Source organism: Dreissena polymorpha, chromosome 7 (assembly GCF_020536995.1).
Source record: "Dreissena polymorpha isolate Duluth1 chromosome 7, UMN_Dpol_1.0, whole genome shotgun sequence".
In the NCBI taxonomy this organism is placed as follows: domain Eukaryota; kingdom Metazoa; phylum Mollusca; class Bivalvia; order Myida; family Dreissenidae; genus Dreissena; species Dreissena polymorpha.
In genome coordinates this window covers 63,715,737-63,736,846 of record NC_068361.1, presented here as the reverse complement: position 1 = coordinate 63,736,846, position 21,110 = coordinate 63,715,737, and the positions used below count along the sequence as shown (strand labels likewise).

General features: G+C 37.3%; 1 protein-coding gene across 1 annotated transcript; it reads right to left on the bottom strand.

Moving 5' to 3' along the window:
- Positions 1–1,171: 1,171 nt before the first annotated feature.
- LOC127837906 (E3 ubiquitin-protein ligase PPP1R11-like) lies at positions 1,172–20,078 on the bottom strand. Its single transcript, XM_052365360.1, has 4 exons — positions 19,934–20,078; positions 13,430–13,544; positions 10,404–10,520; positions 1,172–4,108 (listed from the first exon to the last, which is right to left on the bottom strand). The coding sequence occupies exons 1-4, from the start codon at positions 19,991–19,993 to the stop codon at positions 4,074–4,076; spliced, it is 327 nt and encodes a 108-aa protein (XP_052221320.1). The 5' UTR covers positions 19,994–20,078; the 3' UTR covers positions 1,172–4,073.
- Positions 20,079–21,110: the final 1,032 nt, after the last annotated feature.

Here is a 21,110-nt window from a genome sequence, read left to right as displayed (position 1 = left end):
ACTGATCAAGGTGCATCTACATAAGAAGTTTCAAAATTGTAGGAGGAAGCACTTTGATTTGAGAGCCAATGTTCACAATGTGATAAGTAGCGGACAACCAAACAGGAGATGAGTAGCGGACAACCAAACAGGTGATAAGTAGCGCACAACCAAACAGGAGATAAGAAGTGGACAACCAAACAGAAGATGAGTAGCGCACAACCAAACAGGAGATAAGTAGCGCACAACCATACAGGAGATGAGTAGTGCACCAACTAAACATGAGATAGATAGCGCACAACTAAACAGGAGATAGATAGCGAACAACCAAATAGGAGATATGAAGCAGACAACCAAACACGAGATGAGTAGCGAACAATCAAACAGTTGATAAGTAATGGACAACCAAACAGGAGATAAGTAGTGGACAACCAAACAGGAGATGAGTAGCGGACAACCAAACAGGAAATAAGTAGCGGACAATCACACAAAACAACCAAACAAGAAGTCTTTTATGCAAAGTACACGAAACTTGCTAATAACATTAAAAATTGTATTCTTATGCCATCTCAGCTGATTTTGATAATGAATCCGGCCCTTAAGAAACACAATAGCATATAGTGAAATGTTGGGCGCCTACCTGATCAGACCAGTAAAGGTCCTTCAGGTCTCAGTTGAACGACTTATGGCCTACTATTGTATTGTTTATAGGCGATAACATTTCATGGGCATATTACTTGAACCTCTTAGTTCCAAGTTTAAATATTTAATGGATGCTGAAAAAGATACCCCCTTTTCACTTAATGACCTGCAACACACACAGTGTGATGAAGACACATTTAACCCGTTACCACTTAAGATATGTACTTTGACGCATGTGTTGTCCATTAGAAAGTTAAATTTAATTAAAGACATCTCTTACTAGATTCAAGTTTAAAAGTCTTCATTTCCAACCCTTTGATACTGTTGAGCAGCAAAGAGCATCAAACCTGAACAAAAAGCGATTAACTCGCAAGCTGTTCTGGTTTTTTGCTGTTTGCACATAAACATTTTCACTTTGCTTCTGAGTGGGAAAGGGTTAAGTGATTCTAACATTTACGTTGTGTGAAGGTTGTTTAGTTTTTCATATGCTTTCGAAATGATGGACTTATCGGTTTTCAAACTTTGGAAAAAATGACAACGAACACACATGTAATAATCAGTAACATCCAATATATGCTAAGTTCATTTGCACAATATTAAACATTAATTATTCCAACACACATGATAAGTCATGCAGATGTATTGCAATTTAAACACATCACTCTACCAATAATTAATAAACAATTATAACAGACAATACACTGGAGGGCTATACCTTATACAGATTGAATACTAGATTTTAGGATACATTAAAGCGATGCTGATTAAGACAATACAGTTAACAATGCGCACTTTTGTTCTGGTAAAATCATCATACGAAAATGTTATGCCATATGCAGCCAGCCTACGGGTGGACCAGCCTGGGCATCAGCGCAGTCCGGTCTGGAGCTACCTTGTCTGCAAATGAGACCACAAAATATTGCGAGTCTTTATAGCGGACATTGCAGTCTTTATAGCGGACATTGCAGTCTTTAAGGCGGACATTGCAATCCAGTAGTCTGGTCTGAAGCTATGCTGGCTGGACATGGCACAAGGTCCATTTAAGCATGATGCTGCTAATAATGTAGACACGTGAAGCATAATCATGTCTTTTTAAATTTGTTATATTTTCTACAAGTATGACAAACATAACAAACAAAAACGATAACAATTCTTAAATTGGCAATAACTTATGTGGCCTGTGTTGAGTAGCCGAAACTAATGACTACCTGTACATGACTAAATGTTTATTTGTCTTTATTGACAGATCTGTGTTTTTTAGAAGTTCCCCAACAAAATAAATAAACGGAGCAATTTCTTATTTACGATCATTAAAATACATCTAAATACTTTAATATAAAAAATTGTAAACACAAATCAACTAAATACTATTATAACTATTCCTCTAACAAACCATCAACAAAAAATATAAAATTTAAAATTGTGTTGTTGTTTTTAAATTAAAGCCAACAGATTGAATCTTTAAAGACAAGAGTTTAAAGTCTGTTCTCTACTACACATACATGAACAATAATTACCTACTCATAAAAGCAAAGGGAAAATGTGAAGTAAAATAGAAAACATATCACAGAAAAGTATGTCCAAGCTACCATTCACAAAGCTATAAGCTTAGTTTTAATGATTAAAAGTTTGTACTAAACAACAGAGTTCCATTTATCCATGGGTAAGGATATTTATAGTTTAGTCTGTTCGTTGCATACATGTTTTCTAACATGGTATTAACTTAATTTAGCGAATCATTTTGAAGAACAGCAAAATGTATAACCCTTCATTTACAACAAACTTACACCGGTACATCATATGCCTTAAGAAAGCTGAGAGCTTTATAATTATTTTAAAAAAGGTCCAACAGAGATTTGGTGGGTGTTTAATAATCAAGAATAATGTTCAAATGATTATTTCAAACATGTTAACAAAAATACCAGTAAAAGAAATAATACAAGTTCAAACATTATCTTATTAAAGAAAAAGATTAAAAAACACACAATTCAATAAATCATGGTTCTACTGCCCTAAATGTTGTTCAGATATATTAAGAGTGACTATTTATTTATATATTTTACAAGAAATGGTATGGAAATCTTCACCATAAAAGTATATTGATTCCATACAACTTATATTCCATTCATATATATTTGTATATTATTGCAGGACACACAGCTTCTACACTCAAATAGTACTGAAAGTATACAATACAAGATTCTTTGATGTACACACACATCTGGTAAGAACTTTAACAAGTGTTTAGGAGATATTTCCATGAATAGCCATACACCCATGTTCATTTCCACTAAATTCCCTTAATTCTTGTAAATAAATTATTGAGAATTGATAATTAAAATCTCTTTTGTGTGCCAAGCATGAATATTTCACTGTCAACACACTCTAAAATGCACCCATCACTAGTAATTGCTGAATAACTTATTTCACTGCAAGATTTTTTTTAATTTACTTTTCTAGTTATTGCTCAGTCAAATACATATTTGTGTGAATCAGGGCTCAACATTAATGGTTTTCCTATTGCCCCTGGCATGTAAAAGTTGGGTCCGGGCAAGTTATTTTATCTAGTTGTCCGCCCGGAAAAGTGCAAAAAAGAACAAAGAGCATTTAATTTAGACTTAAATTAGACTTAAATTGCTGTATTTATTTTGTTAAATGTTAAAAAAAAAGGTTTTGTAGTGTATCATTTTGAACTTTACTTAAATATGAGGTTTACAGGTGCTGGGATATTTCATGTTTGGGCAAGTGGCTTTACGTTCAGGGCAAGTAGATTTTCTAAGTACTTGCCCGGCAGGGCAAGTTGGTTTTTCGGTTAATGTTGAGCCCTGGTGAACCAATGCAGAGTAGGACAACGCTCTTCCCCCTGACAGAGTTCAATTGATCTACTCATTTATAAACAGATTCATAAAAGTTAATAAATATTTGTAACAGTAGTTTGAGATTGCAAGGGAGGAAATCAGCTGTAAGCAGGAGAAATCAAACCCCTTCCACAATGTCTGAACATAAGTTCTGAATATAGAATGTAATCAACTATGTGTGAAAATGATTTTAGCTCATGCTTAGCATTGATCATCGTGTCAGACATGATGGCTCGTGAACCCTTTACCACTGAGCAACAAATCGCCTTGAAAATCAAATTCAATTAAAGTCCTTTCTTACTCGATTAAAGATTTAAAAGCTTCATTTCCAACCCTTAGACACTGATGAGCAGCAAACAGCATTAAACCTGAAAAGCTGCAAGTTACTCGCAGGCTGTATTGGTTTTATGCTGATTGCACTTAGCTATTTTTACTTTGTTTCTGAGTGGGAAAGGGTTAACTAACTGGTACAACATAATGAATGAACTTCAATATGGTTGACATTGTTCATAAATGATAACTATCTAACTATGAAAAGTCCTCAAAGCTTTAACAAAGTGTCAATATCAACAGCAGTACGTTATGTCTGGTCCATCAACTATCACTTGTGCCAGGTTGGTCAGGATTCCCTGTAAAACATGAAAATCAACACATGTTTAGAGCCTCATTTTGAGAAAATTGAGCTTAATGCATGTGTGTAAAGTGTCATCCCACAGGCTATGTGTGTAACATGTCATCCTACAGGCTATGTGTGTAACGTGTCATCCCACAGGCTATGTGTGTAACGTGTCATCCCACAGGCTATGTGTGTTAAGTGTCATCCCACAGGCTATGTGTGTAACGTGTCATCCCACAGGCTATGTGTGTAACGTGTCATCCCACAGGCTATGTGTGTTAAGTGTCATCCTACAGGCTATGTGTGTAACATGTCATCCTACAGGCTATGTGTGTAACATGTCATCCTACAGGCTATGTGTGTTAAGTGTCATCCCACAGGCTATGTGTGTTAAGTGTCATCCTACAGGCTATGTGTGTAACGTGTCATCCTACAGGCTATGTGTGTTAAGTGTCATCCTACAGGCTATGTGTGTTAAGTGTCATCCTACAGGCTATGTGTGTTAAGTGTCATCCTACAGGCTATGTGTGTAACATGTCATCCTACAGGCTATGTGTGTTAAGTGTCATCCCACAGGCTATGTGTGTAACATGTCATCCTACAGGCTATGTGTGTAACGTGTCATCCTACAGGCTATGTGTGTTAAGTGTCATCCTACAGGCTATGTGTGTTAAGTGTCATCCTACAGGCTATGTGTGTAACGTGTCATCCCACAGGCTATGTGTGAACAGTGTCATCCCACAGGCTATGTGTGTAACGTGTCATCCTACAGGCTATGTGTGTAACGTGTCATCCTACAGGCTATGTGTGTAACGTGTCATCCCACAGGCTATGTGTGTAACATGTCATCCCACAGGCTATGTGTGTTAAGTGTCATCCCACAGGCTATGTGTGTAACGTGTCATCCTACAGGCTATGTGTGTAACGTGTCATCCCACAGGCTATGTGTGTAACGTGTCATCCCACAGGCTATGTGTGTTAAGTGTCATCCTACAGGCTATGTGTGTAACATGTCATCCTACAGGCTATGTGTGTTAAGTGTCATCCCACAGGCTATGTGTGTAACGTGTCATCCCACAGGCTATGTGTGTAACGTGTCATCCCACAGGCTATGTGTGTTAAGTGTCATCCCACAGGCTATGTGTGTTAAGTGTCATCCCACAGGCTATGTGTGTTAAGTGTCATCCCACAGGCTATGTGTGTAACGTGTCATCCCACAGGCTATGTGTGTAACGTGTCATCCCACAGGCTATGTGTGTTAAGTGTCATCCCACAGGCTATGTGTGTAACGTGTCATCCTACAGGCTATGTGTGTTAAGTGTCATCCCACAGGCTATGTGTGTAACGTGTCATCCTACAGGCTATGTGTGTAACGTGTCATCCTACAGGCTATGTGTGTTAAGTGTCATCCCACAGGCTATGTGTGTAACGTGTCATCCCACAGGCTATGTGTGTAACGTGTCATCCTACAGGCTATGTGTGTTAAGTGTCATCCCACAGGCTATGTGTGTAACGTGTCATCCCACAGGCTATGTGTGTAACGTGTCATCCTACAGGCTATGTGTGTTAAGTGTCATCCCACAGGCTATGTGTGTAACATGTCATCCTACAGGCTATGTGTGTAACGTGTCATCCCACAGGCTATGTGTGTTAAGTGTCATCCCACAGGCTATGTGTGTAACGTGTCATCCCACAGGCTATGTGTGTAACATGTCATCCTACAGGCTATGTGTGTAACGTGTCATCCTACAGGCTATGTGTGTTAAGTGTCATCCCACAGGCTATGTGTGTAACGTGTCATCCCACAGGCTGTGTGTAACATGTCATCCTACAGGCTATGTGTGTAACGTGTCATCCCACAGGCTATGTGTGTTAAGTGTCATCCCACAGGCTATGTGTGTAACGTGTCATCCTACAGGCTATGTGTGTAACGTGTCATCCCACAGGCTATGTGTGTTAAGTGTCATCCCACAGGCTATGTGTGTAACGTGTCATCCTACAGGCTATGTGTGTTAAGTGTCATCCCACAGGCTATGTGTGTAACGTGTCATCCCACAGGCTATGTGTGTAACATGTCATCCTACAGGCTATGTGTGTAACATGTCATCCTACAGGCTATGTGTGTTAAGTGTCATCCCACAGGCTATGTGTGTAACATGTCATCCTACAGGCTATGTGTGTAACGTGTCATCCCACAGGCTATGTGTGTTAAGTGTCATCCCACAGGCTATGTGTGTAACGTGTCATCCTACAGGCTATGTGTGTAACGTGTCATCCCACAGGCTATGTGTGTAACGTGTCATCCTACAGGCTATGTGTGAAAAGTGTCATCCTACAGGCTATGTGTGTAACGTGTCATCCCACAGGCTATGTGTGTAACGTGTCATCCCACAGGCTATGTGTGTAACGTGTCATCCCACAGGCTATGTGTGTAACATGTCATCCCACAGGCTATGTGTGTAACGTGTCATCCTACAGGCTATGTGTGTAACATGTCATCCTACAGGCTATGTGTGTAACGTGTCATCCCACAGGCTATGTGTGTAAAGTGTCACCCCACAGGCTATGTGTGTAACGTGTCATCCCACAGGCTATGTGTGAAAAGTGTCATCCCACAGGCTATGTGTGTAACGTGCAGGCTGTCAAGTGACCTTTTTTCAAAAAGTAGGAAAAAATAGGAACTACTTTTGCAAGAAAAGTAGGGAAAAGTAGGAAAAAGTAGGAACTTTTCCCTCAAAAGTAGGAATACATAATACTTATTTTTTAGACACAGGTCCAGAAAACATAGCTTGAAACAGAGCAGGAGTGCCATCACATGTTCTGTATGGATACCCACTTGAAGCTACCTTAAGGGCCCAGAAGATTTCAGCCTTTTGTACCTGTTCCTTGTGTGATGGATGTACTTGCATACAGATAGATTTATCCCCACAACCCTGAGAGCTGCTTGGCTTTTGGGCACTTCCAAACAAACGCTTTTGTGAATTATCATGCATGTATTTCATGTTTTCCTTGTGTTTTTATCCATCTGCATGACTTATAAGTTGATTAGCACCAGAATTACTACAAGATGGACTTCATTCTGACAGTACAATATCTTGCAAACTCATTGCCGGTATCTCTCTTGCACCATGATCCCAGTGTTTTTCCACTGATGTCCAACTTCTCCATCCATGAAGGGTTAAACTTTGTTTTCCCACTAGGAATTTAAGCGCTTATAGTGTATCTATGATAATTAAGTTTCAAGCAAAGCTACCCTGATAAAGAAGTATACATGTAATTAGATGCTGTTCATTTTGGTGTATCATCAAATAAGTGGTTAGAGGTCTTCTGTGTATGGATATAAAAATGGTAATTATATTGTGCATGTTATATCCTTAAACAGAAGACCAAATTTATTTAGTGATACACCAACTTGTTGTACAAGATTAATACTAGTATATAAAGCAGTGTCAATGCTCTGCTACAGCTACATTGTGAAACCTTTAAATTGACAATAGGGTGCAGTTATAATGACTTAAGTTACATTCAAAATGACTGGTCATTGCAGAGCAGATTATGCAACTGGAGATAGGACCTTATCACCTGACATCTTTTATGACAGCATTGATTGGGCAATGAAACAGTTGCACTTCATTGTTTATTCCAGTTTCAAATAATGGCTTTTATATTATTGGATTATTCAATATCATACATACAATGTAAACATGTATATGATCATACAACATAGTGATTGTACAAAGCAATAAAGTTCAGACATGTTATACAAGATATGCTTCAATATCATACATACAATGTAAACATGTATATGATCATACAACATAGTGATTGTACAAAGCAATAAAGTTCAGACATGTTATACAAGATATGCTAATATATTTAAAAAAAATGAGAGAAAAGAAAAGAACAACAGAGGAATAGTTATGAAAAATGATGAGTTGTATAAAGTCGGGAGAAAGCATACTGGACTTGTGTGTTCTGTTGTGTATTCACAATGATCTTGTCAGATTGAAAAATAAAAATAAAAAAAATAAAAAAATAAATAAACAAAACTATTTTAGAGAGATAAACTAACATTAGAGTGAAATGTATATAAGTGGACAAAACATTATGAGAATTTAATCCGATTCCATTTTTGTTCAAAGATTTGTAATGTGTCTTTACTGAGGGCTATTTCTTTCTCAATCTGGATTTTTAGTTTAAGACTGTGGACAAAAGCATTAAAATTTGGTACTTGTTTTTTGTTTTTGTACTTCATGTTTAAGATAAAATATTTCATCAATATAACCATAAAATTCACAATATTATTACAGTCTATTGATTTCAATGAGTTAATTCCGAAACTTACATTTAAGAAAGATAGTTTAACGTTTAGTTGATGTTGTTCAAGAAAAGATATTAATTGATTCCAAATAGGCTGGATGTGTTTGCACTCCCAAAAAAGATGTTCTATAGTTTCAATGTTTTCACTGCAGAAGTCACACAGATTTGAGTTAGATAATATGCATTTAAAGAGATATTTATTTGTAGCTATAATTCTATGGATGTTTTTTAAAAAAAAAATTATTGATGACTTTGCGGGAGTGTAATAATGCCGTTTAATAATTTTAATACTTCGCTTTAACACCTTGAAGTTACCTCACTAGCTATGGCATCATTAGACAAGAATTGTGTTTGTACGAAACACAATGCACACTATTGCCCAGCTTTGAAATAAAATTTCAATATATCATTTGGCAGGTTTAGAAATTATCTCCCTTTTAAAGCTTATTACTTCTCTTGGATTGTATTTTTTAACTTTTGACCTTGAAGGATGACCTTCACCTTTCACCACTCAAAATGTGCAGCTTCATGAGATACACATGCATGCCAAATATCAAGTTGCTATCTTCAATATTGCAAAAGTTATGGCTCATATTAAAGTTTTCGGACGGACACACACACACAGACAGACAGACAAACGGACTGACAGTACAACTGCAATATGCCACCCTACCGGGAGCATAAAAATGTATCAGGGCATTTATGCTCTGTGCATTTATCTTTAATTACTAAACATGATGTACCTATGATATCAATAGAACATCATATCCGTTGTCATGTAATACAGAATTTATTACATTATATTTGTAAATGATGAAAACTCGGCAAAGCATCAGTTTTATCTTTTTTCCAATAACTTGTGTAATAAATTCCATATTACATAACCACTCATACAATACATGTATCTCTATATCTCTACATTCCAAACAGCAATATCATGTAAACATGCATAAGGTTTGGTCAAATTATTGTCAATGGAAACAAAATAAAACTGGAATAAACAATGGGTTCCCTCAGCTCTTGCATCACTGGGAACTGTGTAAGGTAGTGCAGTCTGCAGTGTACAAATGCTAAGGAAGTAAACAAGGCACTATTGTTACTTAAAAAAAAACTTGTCAATAATTTTAAAAGTTACATAAGAAATAAATATTTATGCTCCTGAAGAGGTGCTAGCAGACAGTCAGCATGGGTTGTCAGATCTCATCTAGATGAATGCACATTAACAGGGATACAGTCATGCCATAGATTCATTCATCCTGCAAGTTTACTAAATAAACTCTTTAAAAAAAAAAATTCTCCATTGAAAATGAAAAAGTAGGAATAGTAGGAAGATTTGGTAAAAAAATAGGAAAAAGTAGGATCCTGATGAAAAAGTAGGAAATAGTAGGAAAAAGTATGACCGCTTGACAGCCTGTAACGTGTCATCCCACAGGCTATGTGTGTAAAGTGTCATCCCACAGGCTAACTAGGGAAAAACTTTTTGCTTTTATTGATTTTTTTCATTTAAAGCTAGTCTCTTCAAAGATCAAGTCTAAGAGGAAAGGGTTGTCCCTGATTAACCTGTGTGGACTGCATAATCTAATCTGGGACAACACTTAACGCAGGTACATTAAGCCCAGTTTTCTCAGAAAGAGACCATTTATATCAAAGCCTTAAGTATGCTTTAAATTAGAATCCTTGGAACACAAATCTTATTTAGGTAAGTAAAAAACAAATACGGTACATGCAATACGTGACATCATGGCGTAGTGGATATGGTGTCCACCTTTAGTGTCTGTCTAGCGACAGGGAGGTCACGGGTTCGATTTCCACTGTGGGAGGGTTCTTATGATCTCCCCACTTGACACCAAGTACTGGTTCTAGTGCCAGGAAACGGAACCAGATCGTTCCTAATAAGCCTTAGGCTTTCCGTGCAATCAAGCTAAAATAAATAAGTTTAAACTAAACCTACTGCTTGTAATACAAATACTGCTCCGGTGCATGGTTACCTTCATCTCCACGGTAACACTTGTCCTTGTGACCTCTACAGTGCCCCGTGCAGTCATGGTCTTCTTCCTCATCTGAGGACTCGCCAAACATGCGAGGCTTCTCATAGATGCAGCAGCCTGCAAGTCAATTACCCGGTAACTCATTTACAAGGTTTGCTGTTAAACATGCGAGGCTTATCATTTATGCAGCAGCCTGCAAGTCAATTTTACTCATATGCAGGGTTTCCTTGCTGTCTATGCAAACTGCATGAATCAACAAATGGCCTGATTTTTCTAAAATAAAAAAGTCTTAAAGTTGATGCATCATATTTTAAGTGCTCATTTAGCCTTATTGGATTGGGGAAGCACCCTGCTGTCATGGACCCCCACCTAGCAATTTTTGTATCTGATCACATTATAATATGGAAAAATGTATATTAAGTTTTGATAAATTAATTACATTTTCACAGTGAAACTAGGTTAATTTATTATACAAACTATGTTTTAAATGAAAAACATGTAATGTGAAATATAAACAAAAATCACACATGCCATATTGAAAACATGCTTCAGTGATAATATATGACCTATGTCTGTGCGCTAAGTGCCCTAAACAAGAGGGCCAAGATGGCCCTAGTTCGCTCACCTGAGAGGAGTCGGTTCATTTAATCTTTACCAAATGTCAAACTTGACCTAGATATTGTCCAGACAAACATCCTGGTCAAGTTTCATCATTATTTCATCTGCGAGTCATGATCAATGTACCTATGAAGTTTCATGTTCCTAGGCGAAAGCATTCTTGAGTTATCATCCGGAAACCATTTTTCTAAGTTGAGTCACCGTGACCTTGACAGCAATTGTGTGAATACGTTTTTTGGCACTGTGACCTTGACCGTAGACCTAGTGACCTGATAATCAATAGGGGTCATCTGCGAGTCATGATCAATATACCTATGAAGTTTCATGAACCTAGGCATAAGCGTTCTTGAGTTATCATCCAGAAACCATTTTACTATTTCAGGTCACCGTGACCTTGACCTTTGACCTAGTGACCTGAAAATCAATAGGGGTCATCTGCGAGTCATGATCGTTGTACCTATGAAGTTTCATGATCCTAGGCATAAGCGTTCTTCAGTTATCATCCAGAAACCATTTTACTATTTCAGGTCACCGTGACTTTGACCTTTGACCTAGTGACCTGAAAATCAATAGGGGTCATCTGCGAGTCATGATCAATGTACCTATGAAGTTTTATTATCCTACCTAGGCATAAGCGTTCTTGAGTTATCATCTGGAAACCATTTTTCTATTTCGGGTCACTGTGACTTTGACCTTTGACCTAGTGACCTGAAAATCAATAGGGGTCATCTAAGAGTCATGATCAATGTACCTATGAAGTTTCATGATCCTAGACCTTAGCGTTTTTGAGTTATCATCCGGAAATCATTTTATTATTTCGGGTCATCTTAACCTTGACCTTTGACCTAGTGACCTGAAAATCAATAGGGGTTATCTACGAGTTATGATCAATGTACCAATGAAGTTTCATGATCCTAGGCCTAAGCGTTCTTGAGTTATCATCCGGAAACCATTTTTATATTTCGGGTCATCGTGACCTTGACCTTTGACTTAGTGACCTAAAAATCAATATGGGTTATCTGCGAGTCATGATCAATGTATCTATGAAGTTTTATGATCCTAGGCATAAGCGTTCTTGAGTTATCATCCGGAAACCATTTTACTGCTTTGGGTCACCGTGACCTTGACCTTTGACCTAGTGACCTGAAAATCAATATGGGTCATCTGCAAGTCATGATCAATGTATCTATGAAGTTTCATGATCCTAGGCATAAGTGTTCTTGAGTTATCATCCGGAAACCATTTTACTATTTCGGGTCATCGTGACCTTGACCTTTGACCTATTTACCTGAAAATCAATAGGGGTCATCTTTGAGTCATGATCAATGATCATGATCCTTGGCATAAGCACTCTTGAGTTATCATCCGGAAACCATCTGGTGGACGGACGGACCGACATGAGCAAATCAATATACCCCCTCTTCTTCGAAGGGGCGAAGGGGGGGGGGGGGGGGGGGACATAATGAGAAAACTGCCCCCCTCCCAGCAGCCATGTTATTCAACTGACCGGAACCATTTTTGAACTCAACTCTCGTATCAAGGAAACAAATGTTCTGAGCAAATTTCATGAAAATTGGGCCGAAAATGTGACTTCTACTGTGTTCATTTACACTTTTTTCATAAAGAGAAAAATGCCCCGCCCACTGGTGGCCATGTTTTTTCACCGATCCCGAACCATGTTTTGACCAACTTTCATGATGATTGGGCAAAAATTTTGACTTCTAGAGTGTTTACAAGGTTTCTCTACAGCCAAAAATAAGGAAAACTGCCCCGCCCACTGGCGGCCATGTTTTCCAACGGATCGGAACCACTTTTGAACTCAACCAAGATATCATTAAGACAAACATTTTGACAAAGTTACATGAAGATCGTGCATGAAATGTGACTTCTACAGTGTTAAAAAGGTCTTTTTTTTTACCTAGTAACCTAGTTTTTGACCCAGCACAACCCAGTTTCGAACTCAGCCGAGATTTCATTGGGACAAAGCTTCTGACCAAGTTTCATGAAGATGAAACAAGAAATGTGGCCTCTAGAGTGTTTACGAGCAAATGTTTACAGAAAGACGGACAGACAGACATACAACGGACAAAGACCTGTCACAAAAGCTCACCTGAGCAATCAGGTGAGCTAAAAAAAAGCACATCGTCATTTTCAAAATCTAGCGGGAGCACTGCCTTCAATAACTAAAGTTTAACTGTCATGGGTATGACATCAAGTTAAAGAAGTTTTACTGTAGCTTTATAATACATGATATTTATATTTTTATAAGTTAAATTATTTTCAAAAGAAATATATGAGGCTGTGCATGCACTTGTTTGCTGAGAAATATCCCAAAACTTAACAGTATAAGATGTATATGTAATGTATTATATTACCTACAATCATAACAAATGAAAAAAGGTAATTACACTTGGACTTCTTTTTGTTCAAATGTTCATTATCCACTGTTTCGTTTGTCCACTTGACTTTCTTGTCATTTTTGGGATTTTTCAACTTCAGTACCTGTACTGGAGTGGTGGCTGGCTGAAATCAAACAAATATAAATGAGCCACCTCTGGGAAAACTGGACTTGTATGTTTTGCATGTGCGTAGAAAGAAAAAGCAGATTGGCCCATGCAGTGTGCACAAGCTAATAAGGGATACCACTTTACGCCTAGCCTCTTTAGAAGATACTTCATTTAAACAACTACACTGAGAGGACACATTAGGCTCAATGAATTAACCCTTTGCATGCTGGGAAATTTGTCGTCTGCAAAAATGTTGTCTGCTTAATTTCTAAAATTAGCATTTTCTTCAATTTTTTTTCAAAGAATACTATCAGAACAGCAAACAGTTTGGATCCTGATGAGACGCCACGTTCTGTGGCGTCTCATCTGGATCTAAACTGTTTGCACAGGCCTTCAAAATTCGGTTCCCACATTGAAAGAGTTAAGCTCTGTTTTTCCAGAGCAAGGTTAACAAGAGCTGTGTTTGAGAAACACAATGCCCCCTACTGCACTTAAAAGTCCCACAGCAGCTATTTCAAAACAAGGTCATATTTTGAATGTAAAGGTCACAGTGACCTTGAATGTTGACCTAGTGACCTCAAACCATGTTTGATAGTAGATCTCAATGAGATGCATAGGCATGTGAAGTTTTAAGAACATAGACCCAAGAGTTTAAATTTTATGAGCAAGGTTAAAGTTTTTGGTCAGACACACACATACAATGACAGACAGACGGACAGGCCGAAAACAAAATACCCCCTGATCATTCAATCTGGGGGCATAACAAAATAAATGCACAACAATTATTGATCAATAAAAAGCAAAGCAAAAGACACACAGATAAGCACATTCTAGTGTGGCTGTTGTGTTCGCAAAATCTGTATATCTTGTGAAAATTTTTGTTTCATTATGTGCAAATTCTCTTTTTGTCTAAATCTTTTAAAGGTAAATGATTTATAAAAACAACAAATCTACAATCCCATCAGCAATTTGATACCAACTGTTTAAAAATCGTAAGCTTCAAATTGTCTGTGTAGAGGAAAGTGGTTTATGGGAAGCAGAAATAAATGAGTTATAACAAAAACAAACAAAAACAAGGGCTGTTTGTAAAACATGCATGCCCCCAATATGGGCTCTCCGTTGTAGTGACAGCCATTGTGTGAATATGTTTTTTGTCACTGTGACCTTGACCTTTGACCTAGTGACCTGAAAATCAATAGGGGTCATCTGCCAGTCATGATCAATGTACCAATGAAGTTTCATGATCCTAGCCATAAGCGTTCTTGAGTTATCATCCGGAAACCATTTTACTATTTCGGGTCACTGTGACCTTGACCTTTGACCTAGTGACCTCAAAATCAATAGGGGTCATCTGCGAGTCATGATCAATCTACCTATCAAGTTTCATGATCCTAGGAAGAAGCGTTCTTCAGTTATCATCCAGAAACCATTTTACTATTTCAGGTAACCATGACCTTGACCTTTGACCTAGTGACCTGAAAATCAATAGGGGTCATCTGCGTGTCATGATCAATGTACCTATGAAGTTTCATCATCGTAGCCATTAGCGTTCTTGAGTTATCATCCGGAAACCATTTTACTATTTCAGGTCACCGTTACCTTGACCTTTGATATAGTGACCTGAAAATCAATAGGGGTCATCTGCGAGTCATGATCAATCTACCTATCAAGTTTCATGATCCTAGGCCTAAGCGTTCTTGAGTTATCATCCGAAAACCATTTTACTATTTTGAGTCACCGTGACCTTGACATTTGACCTAGTGACCTGAAAATCATTAGGGGTCATCTGCCAGCCATTATCAATCTACCTACGAAGTTTCATGATCCTAGGCATAAGCGTTCTTGAGTTATCATCCGGAAACCATTTTACTATTTCGGGTCACTGTGACCTTGACCTTTGACCTAGTGACCTGAAAATCAATAGGGGTCATCTGCGAGTCATGATCAATCTACCTATCAAGTTTCATGATCCTAGGCCTAAGCGTTCTTGAGTTATCATCCGGATACCATTTTACTATTTCGGGTCACCGTGACCTTTGACCTAGTGACCTCAAAATCAATAGGGGTCATCTGCGAGTCATGATCAATGTACCTATGAAGTTTCATGATCCTAGCCCCAAGCGTTCTTGAGTTATCATCCGAAAACCACCTGGTGGACGGACCGACCGACAGACCGACATGTGCAAAGCAATATACCCCCTCTTCTTCGAAGGGGGGCATAAAAATATTTACAAGTTTTTGTCAGATGTTTTAAGAAATTATTTTAATAAAAAGAAACATTGCTTATTTTTAGTTATTTCTCCTATTATCACAATGCTTTTTACACTACAAATCTACGTGTATGTCATCATTTATTATCACTCTTTCATTTCTTGTTGGCACACCCATTCAGTTTGGTCCAACATGTGTCTTTTGGTAATAAGTTAACACCAAACTCTTTTTCTAGAAAGTATGTGATAATATACTTGATGAGCATGCTGGTCGTTCATGTCTTGTTTGTTAAGTATGTATATATTTTATTTTGTTTATGTTTTTAAATCTTTCAATGCTGCATTTTAAAACTTCGATAATTGTGCCTATTGACTGGATTGAAACACTTGCATTCCATTAGCTCAGCCTTCTGAAATAGCCAAATGATACGAGGACACCTTATCTTGGTACATATTGTTTGATAAGTAAAAAAGACACCCTAACAATGAACGTGTTATGCCCCTCCCCGATAGCACACATTTAACAAGAGGGCCAAGATGGCCCTAGTTCGCTCACCTTTTTTTACAAGGCCTTGTTCATTGCTTACCAGTAGTTGAAAATTCAGTACTCTAGAGTATGGAACGCCATTATTGACTTCATATGACTGTTGTCGTTGTTTGCAGTACATTAATAATTATTTTCAGTGGAATATACATTATGCTTGTTCACGAATGTACCGAACGTAAAGACGTGTGCTCAGCGCATAATGATAAAACTACTACACATAATGACGAATGTACCAAACGGAAAGAAGTTTGCACAGCATGTAATGTTGTTACTACTGCACATAATGATGTTACTGCTGCACGTAATGACGAATGTACCGAACGTAAAGACGTTTGCACAGCGCATAATGATAAAACTACTACACATAATGTTGAATGTACAGAACCGAAAGAAGTTTGCACAGCACGTAATGTTACTACTGCACATAATGATGTTACTGCTGCACGTAATGACAAATGTACTGAACGTAAAGATGTTTGCACAGCGCATAAAGATAAAACTACTACACATAATGTTGAATGTACAGAACGTCAAGAAGTTTGGACAGAACATAATGTTGTTACTACTTCGCGTAATGCTTTAACTACTGCATACCATGACGAATGTACCGATTGTAAAGAAAATTGAACAAAGCATAATGTATATCCCACTGAAAATAATGATTAATGTACTGCAAACAACGACAACAGTCATATGAAGTCAGAAATGGCATTCCATACTAGAGCATATTAGACTGGTTCTCTTCTGTTTACTTTTGCAGAGTGAGCATATGATTAATTCTGATTGAGTACTGTCAATTTGCATGGGGTTTTTGCAATGCAAACATTTGCAAGTAATGCTAATTTTACATGTGTTTAGAAGGTTTTTGTAAGATTTGGACCAAGAAATGTGGCCTTTATAGAGTGTTTACAAGCTTTCTCTATAGCCAAATAAGGAATACTGGCCCGCACACTGGCGGCCATGTTTTTCAACGGACAGGAACCACTTTTGAACTCAACCAACATATCATCAAGACAAACATTTTGACAAAGTTACATGAAGATTGGGCATGAAATGTGACTACAGTGTTTACAAGGTTTTTTCCTTTTTTTGACCTAGTGACCTAGTTTTTGACCCAGCATGACCCAGTTCTGAACTCGATCAAGGTATCATTGGGATAAATTTCCTGACCAAGTTTCATGAAGATCGGACAAGAAATGTGGCCTTTAGAGTGTTAACAAGGTTTTTCTATAGCCAAATAAGGAAAACTGACCCGCCCACTGGCGGCCATGTTTTTCAACGGACCGGAACCACTTTTGAACTAAACCAACATATCATTAAGACTAACATTTTGACAAAGTTACATGTACATGAAGATTGGGCATAAAATGTGACTTCTACAGTGTTAACATGTTTTGTTTTGACCTAGTGACCTAGTTTTTGACCCAGCATGGCCCAGTTTCGAACTCGATCGAGGTATCATTGGGATAAATCTTCTGACCAAGTTTCATTAAGACTGGACAAGAAATGTGGCCTCTAGAGTGCTTGCAAGGTTTCTTTATAGCCAAATAAGGAAAACTCCCGCCCACTGGCGGCCATGTTTTTCCACAGACCGGAACCACTATTGAACTCAACCAACATATCATTAATACAAACATTTTGACAAAGTTACATATAGATTGAGCATAAAATGTGACTTATACAGTGTTTACAAGGTTTTTCTTCATTTTTGACCTAGTGACCTAGTTTTTGTACCAGCATGAGCCAGTTTCGAACTCGACCGAGGCATCATTGGGACAAAGCTTCTGACCAAAGTTCATGAAGATCAGACAAGAAATGTGGACTCTAGAGTGTTTACAAACCAATTGTGGACGACGGACGGACGGATGGATGGACGACGGACAAAGATCGATCACAAAAGCTCACATGAGCAATCAGGTGAGCTAAAAATTGATATGTGTGTCAAAAGTGGTTGACTTGGATCAAAATTTGACAAGAGCTTGTCACAGTAGGGCCAACTTTTCCCCGAAATGTGTTTGCTTGTATGACAACATTTGTTTTAGAGAGTAGAATAATATTTGTAAAAACAATAAAAGGAGATAATTCATTATGATCTCGACAAAAATTTACTTTGAAATTAAATAAAGGGATAAAATTCAAACACCAAGGTAGATAGAGTTATGGTTCTTAGTCACTGCACTTCTCCTACTTGCCATCTGTTTAAGTTTCAAGTAAATCCCTTCAGTAGATTTAGAGTTATGCTCCGGACAAAAATTTACTTAAAAATTATATAAAATGGGAGATAATTCAAAAACTAAGGTAGATAGAGTTATGATTCTTGGTCACTGCACTTCTCCTAGTTGCCATATGTTTATATTTCAAGTTTCAAGTAAATCCCTTTAGTAGAACTAGAGTTATGCTCCGGACAAAATTTACTTTGAAGTTATATAAAAGGGGAGATAATTCAAAAACTAAGATAGACAGAGTTATGGTTCTTAGTCAATGCACTTTTCCTACTTGCCATCTGTTTATATTTCAAGTTTCAAGTAAATCCCTTCAGTAGATTTAGAGTTATGCTCCAGACAAAAATTTACTTTAAAATTATATAAAAGGGGAGATAATTCAAAAACTAAGGTAGATAGAGTTGTGGTTCTTGGTCACTGCACTTCTCCTAGTTGCCATCTGTTTATATTTCAAGTAAATCCCATCAGTAGATTTAAAGTTATGCTCCGGACAAAAATTTACTTTAAAATTATATAAATGGGGAGATAATTCAAAAACTAAGGTAGATAGAGTTCTGGTTCTTGGTCACTGCACTTCTCCTAGTTGCCATCTGTTTATATTTCAAGTTTCAAGTAAATCCCTTTAGTATATTAAGAGTTATGCTCTGGACAAAAATTTACTTTAAAGTTATATAAAAGGGGAGATAATTCATAAATTAAGGTAGATAGAGTTATGGTTCTTGGCCACTACACTTCTCCTAGTTGCCATCTGTTTATATTCTAAGTTTAAAGTAAATCCATAGATTTGGAGTTATGCTCCGGACAAAGCTTCAGCCGGACGGACAGAAGGACATGACCAATTACTATATCCCCTCCAAAATGTTTGGCGGGGATAATAAATTATCTTGGCAGTCTTGTTAGCAGTCTTGTTACGAGTGATTTAACAATGTCAAAATTGTGAATTGTCTTTATTAATTATAAATCGGCAATTTATCGCCTTCATTTTATTTTTAAAGTCAATATATAGCTATATTAGCGGATAGTGTAGGTGTGGTCTGTAGAGGGAATACTGCTAGAACCCCCCACCCCCTGAACCCTTAATCTCGCGTTATCTTGGCAGTCTCGTTACGCGTGATTTGACAATGTAGAAATCGTGAATCGTTTCTGTTGTTGCAACCCTTTATAATTTTCAGGTTTTCAAATCATAAAAAGATGCATATAATGGATATTTTAGAGCATGGTAAACGTTCAGTATTACTTTTTCCTCACACATACCATAATTAAAAGGAAAATTTGCGAATCTGAAACAACTTTATTTCTTTTTGACAATGTACCAGAACGTGAAAAGGCCCCTTTAAGTTAAAGAGAAAATGATGTTAGCGTCCGATATCTAATCATGTTCAAGACAAACTCAACGGGCTGTTGTTTTAAATATATCGAGTTATACCTGTTGTGGAGGTTGAGATACTACTTGAGTTCCAGAAAAAGAAGAAGTAGCCTCTGCCATTTTATTGATTTAACGATCACATTAGCGCATATATTTTATTTTGTGTTGTTGCTTTTCATTACAAGGGCGGGTTACTCCAATTGTCAGTTTCTAACAGGTCAGTACGGGTGAAAAACTTTTAAAACAGCCACAGGTTATAACGGACCCATGCACACATATGCGTACCGTATGCCAATACTGATAATTGAGGTTAAGAGATGAAATTAAGTGTTCTGTAAATATGGATGTGCTATTAAAAAATTAATAAATCATAATGGATTATATATTGTTTAACAACAGTAACAACAACAACAACAACAAGAAATACCATGTCGCGTCGTGTGTTATAATCTCAATTTGGCTGATGTGAAATAAACTAGAATATAGATCGATACGTGTTGTTTGCACATCACTTTAAAAGGGCGCCCCTTTAAAAGCATTAAGATTTTTAATCACAAGCAGTTATGAGTAATGACCTGCCTTGTCAAGTTATTAACAGCAGATATGAGAAATAACTTCACACTCAGCATGCTGACATTGTGCCAAACTTGCCTTATGCGTGTATCGTTGTACAATTGATTCAACATCACCGTTGACGTGCGACGTTGGTCAAAAGTTGTCCCATTATTGTAGTCAATAATGTGTAGTCCATAATTTGATAAATGTAATATTTATAGTAACACATTATGTTTACATGTGGTCAGAATGCATACTGCATGCTACCGTAGGTGCTCGATGTGCATTTCAGAAATGCGCCAGTCCAATTCAACCTTAGGTATACCGTTGTTTTCATATTTTGTTTGGCTACATTCAGATCGTTAATGGCGAGAAGGTCTTCGGATCTTTCTGTCGAATAACGTAAATTACTGATACGTTTTATGCAAAACATTTATGTATGACTATATGAGGTATCTTGAACGAACAATTTCAGTCATGTAAAGGAAAGCGATAGGTGCAAAGCATGAAAAAACGCCGCTTCACAGTTTATATTGCGTCACAATGAACACAATATAAGGCATGATCATTTCTGAAAATAAATTATTCAATCACGGTAATTAATCATTCAAGTAACTGGACTAGTTTCAACGAATCCATACACGATAATTCACCTATCAACATTTAATATACCTTGTTTATG

What these genes read in the sequence shown, in the direction of transcription:
- LOC127837906 (XM_052365360.1), bottom strand. Translation starts at nt 19,993, where the DNA reads ATGGCAGAGGCTACTTCTTCTTTTTCTGGAACTCAAGTAGTATCTCAA. An exon ending in TATCTCAACCTCCACAACAG is followed by an intron (nt 13,545 to 19,933) that starts GTATAACTCGAT and finishes GTTTGATTTCAG; the next exon opens with CCAGCCACCACTCCAGTACA. An exon ending in GTGTTACCGTGGAGATGAAG is followed by an intron (nt 4,109 to 10,403) that starts GTAACCATGCAC and finishes CATGTTTTACAG; the next exon opens with GGAATCCTGACCAACCTGGC.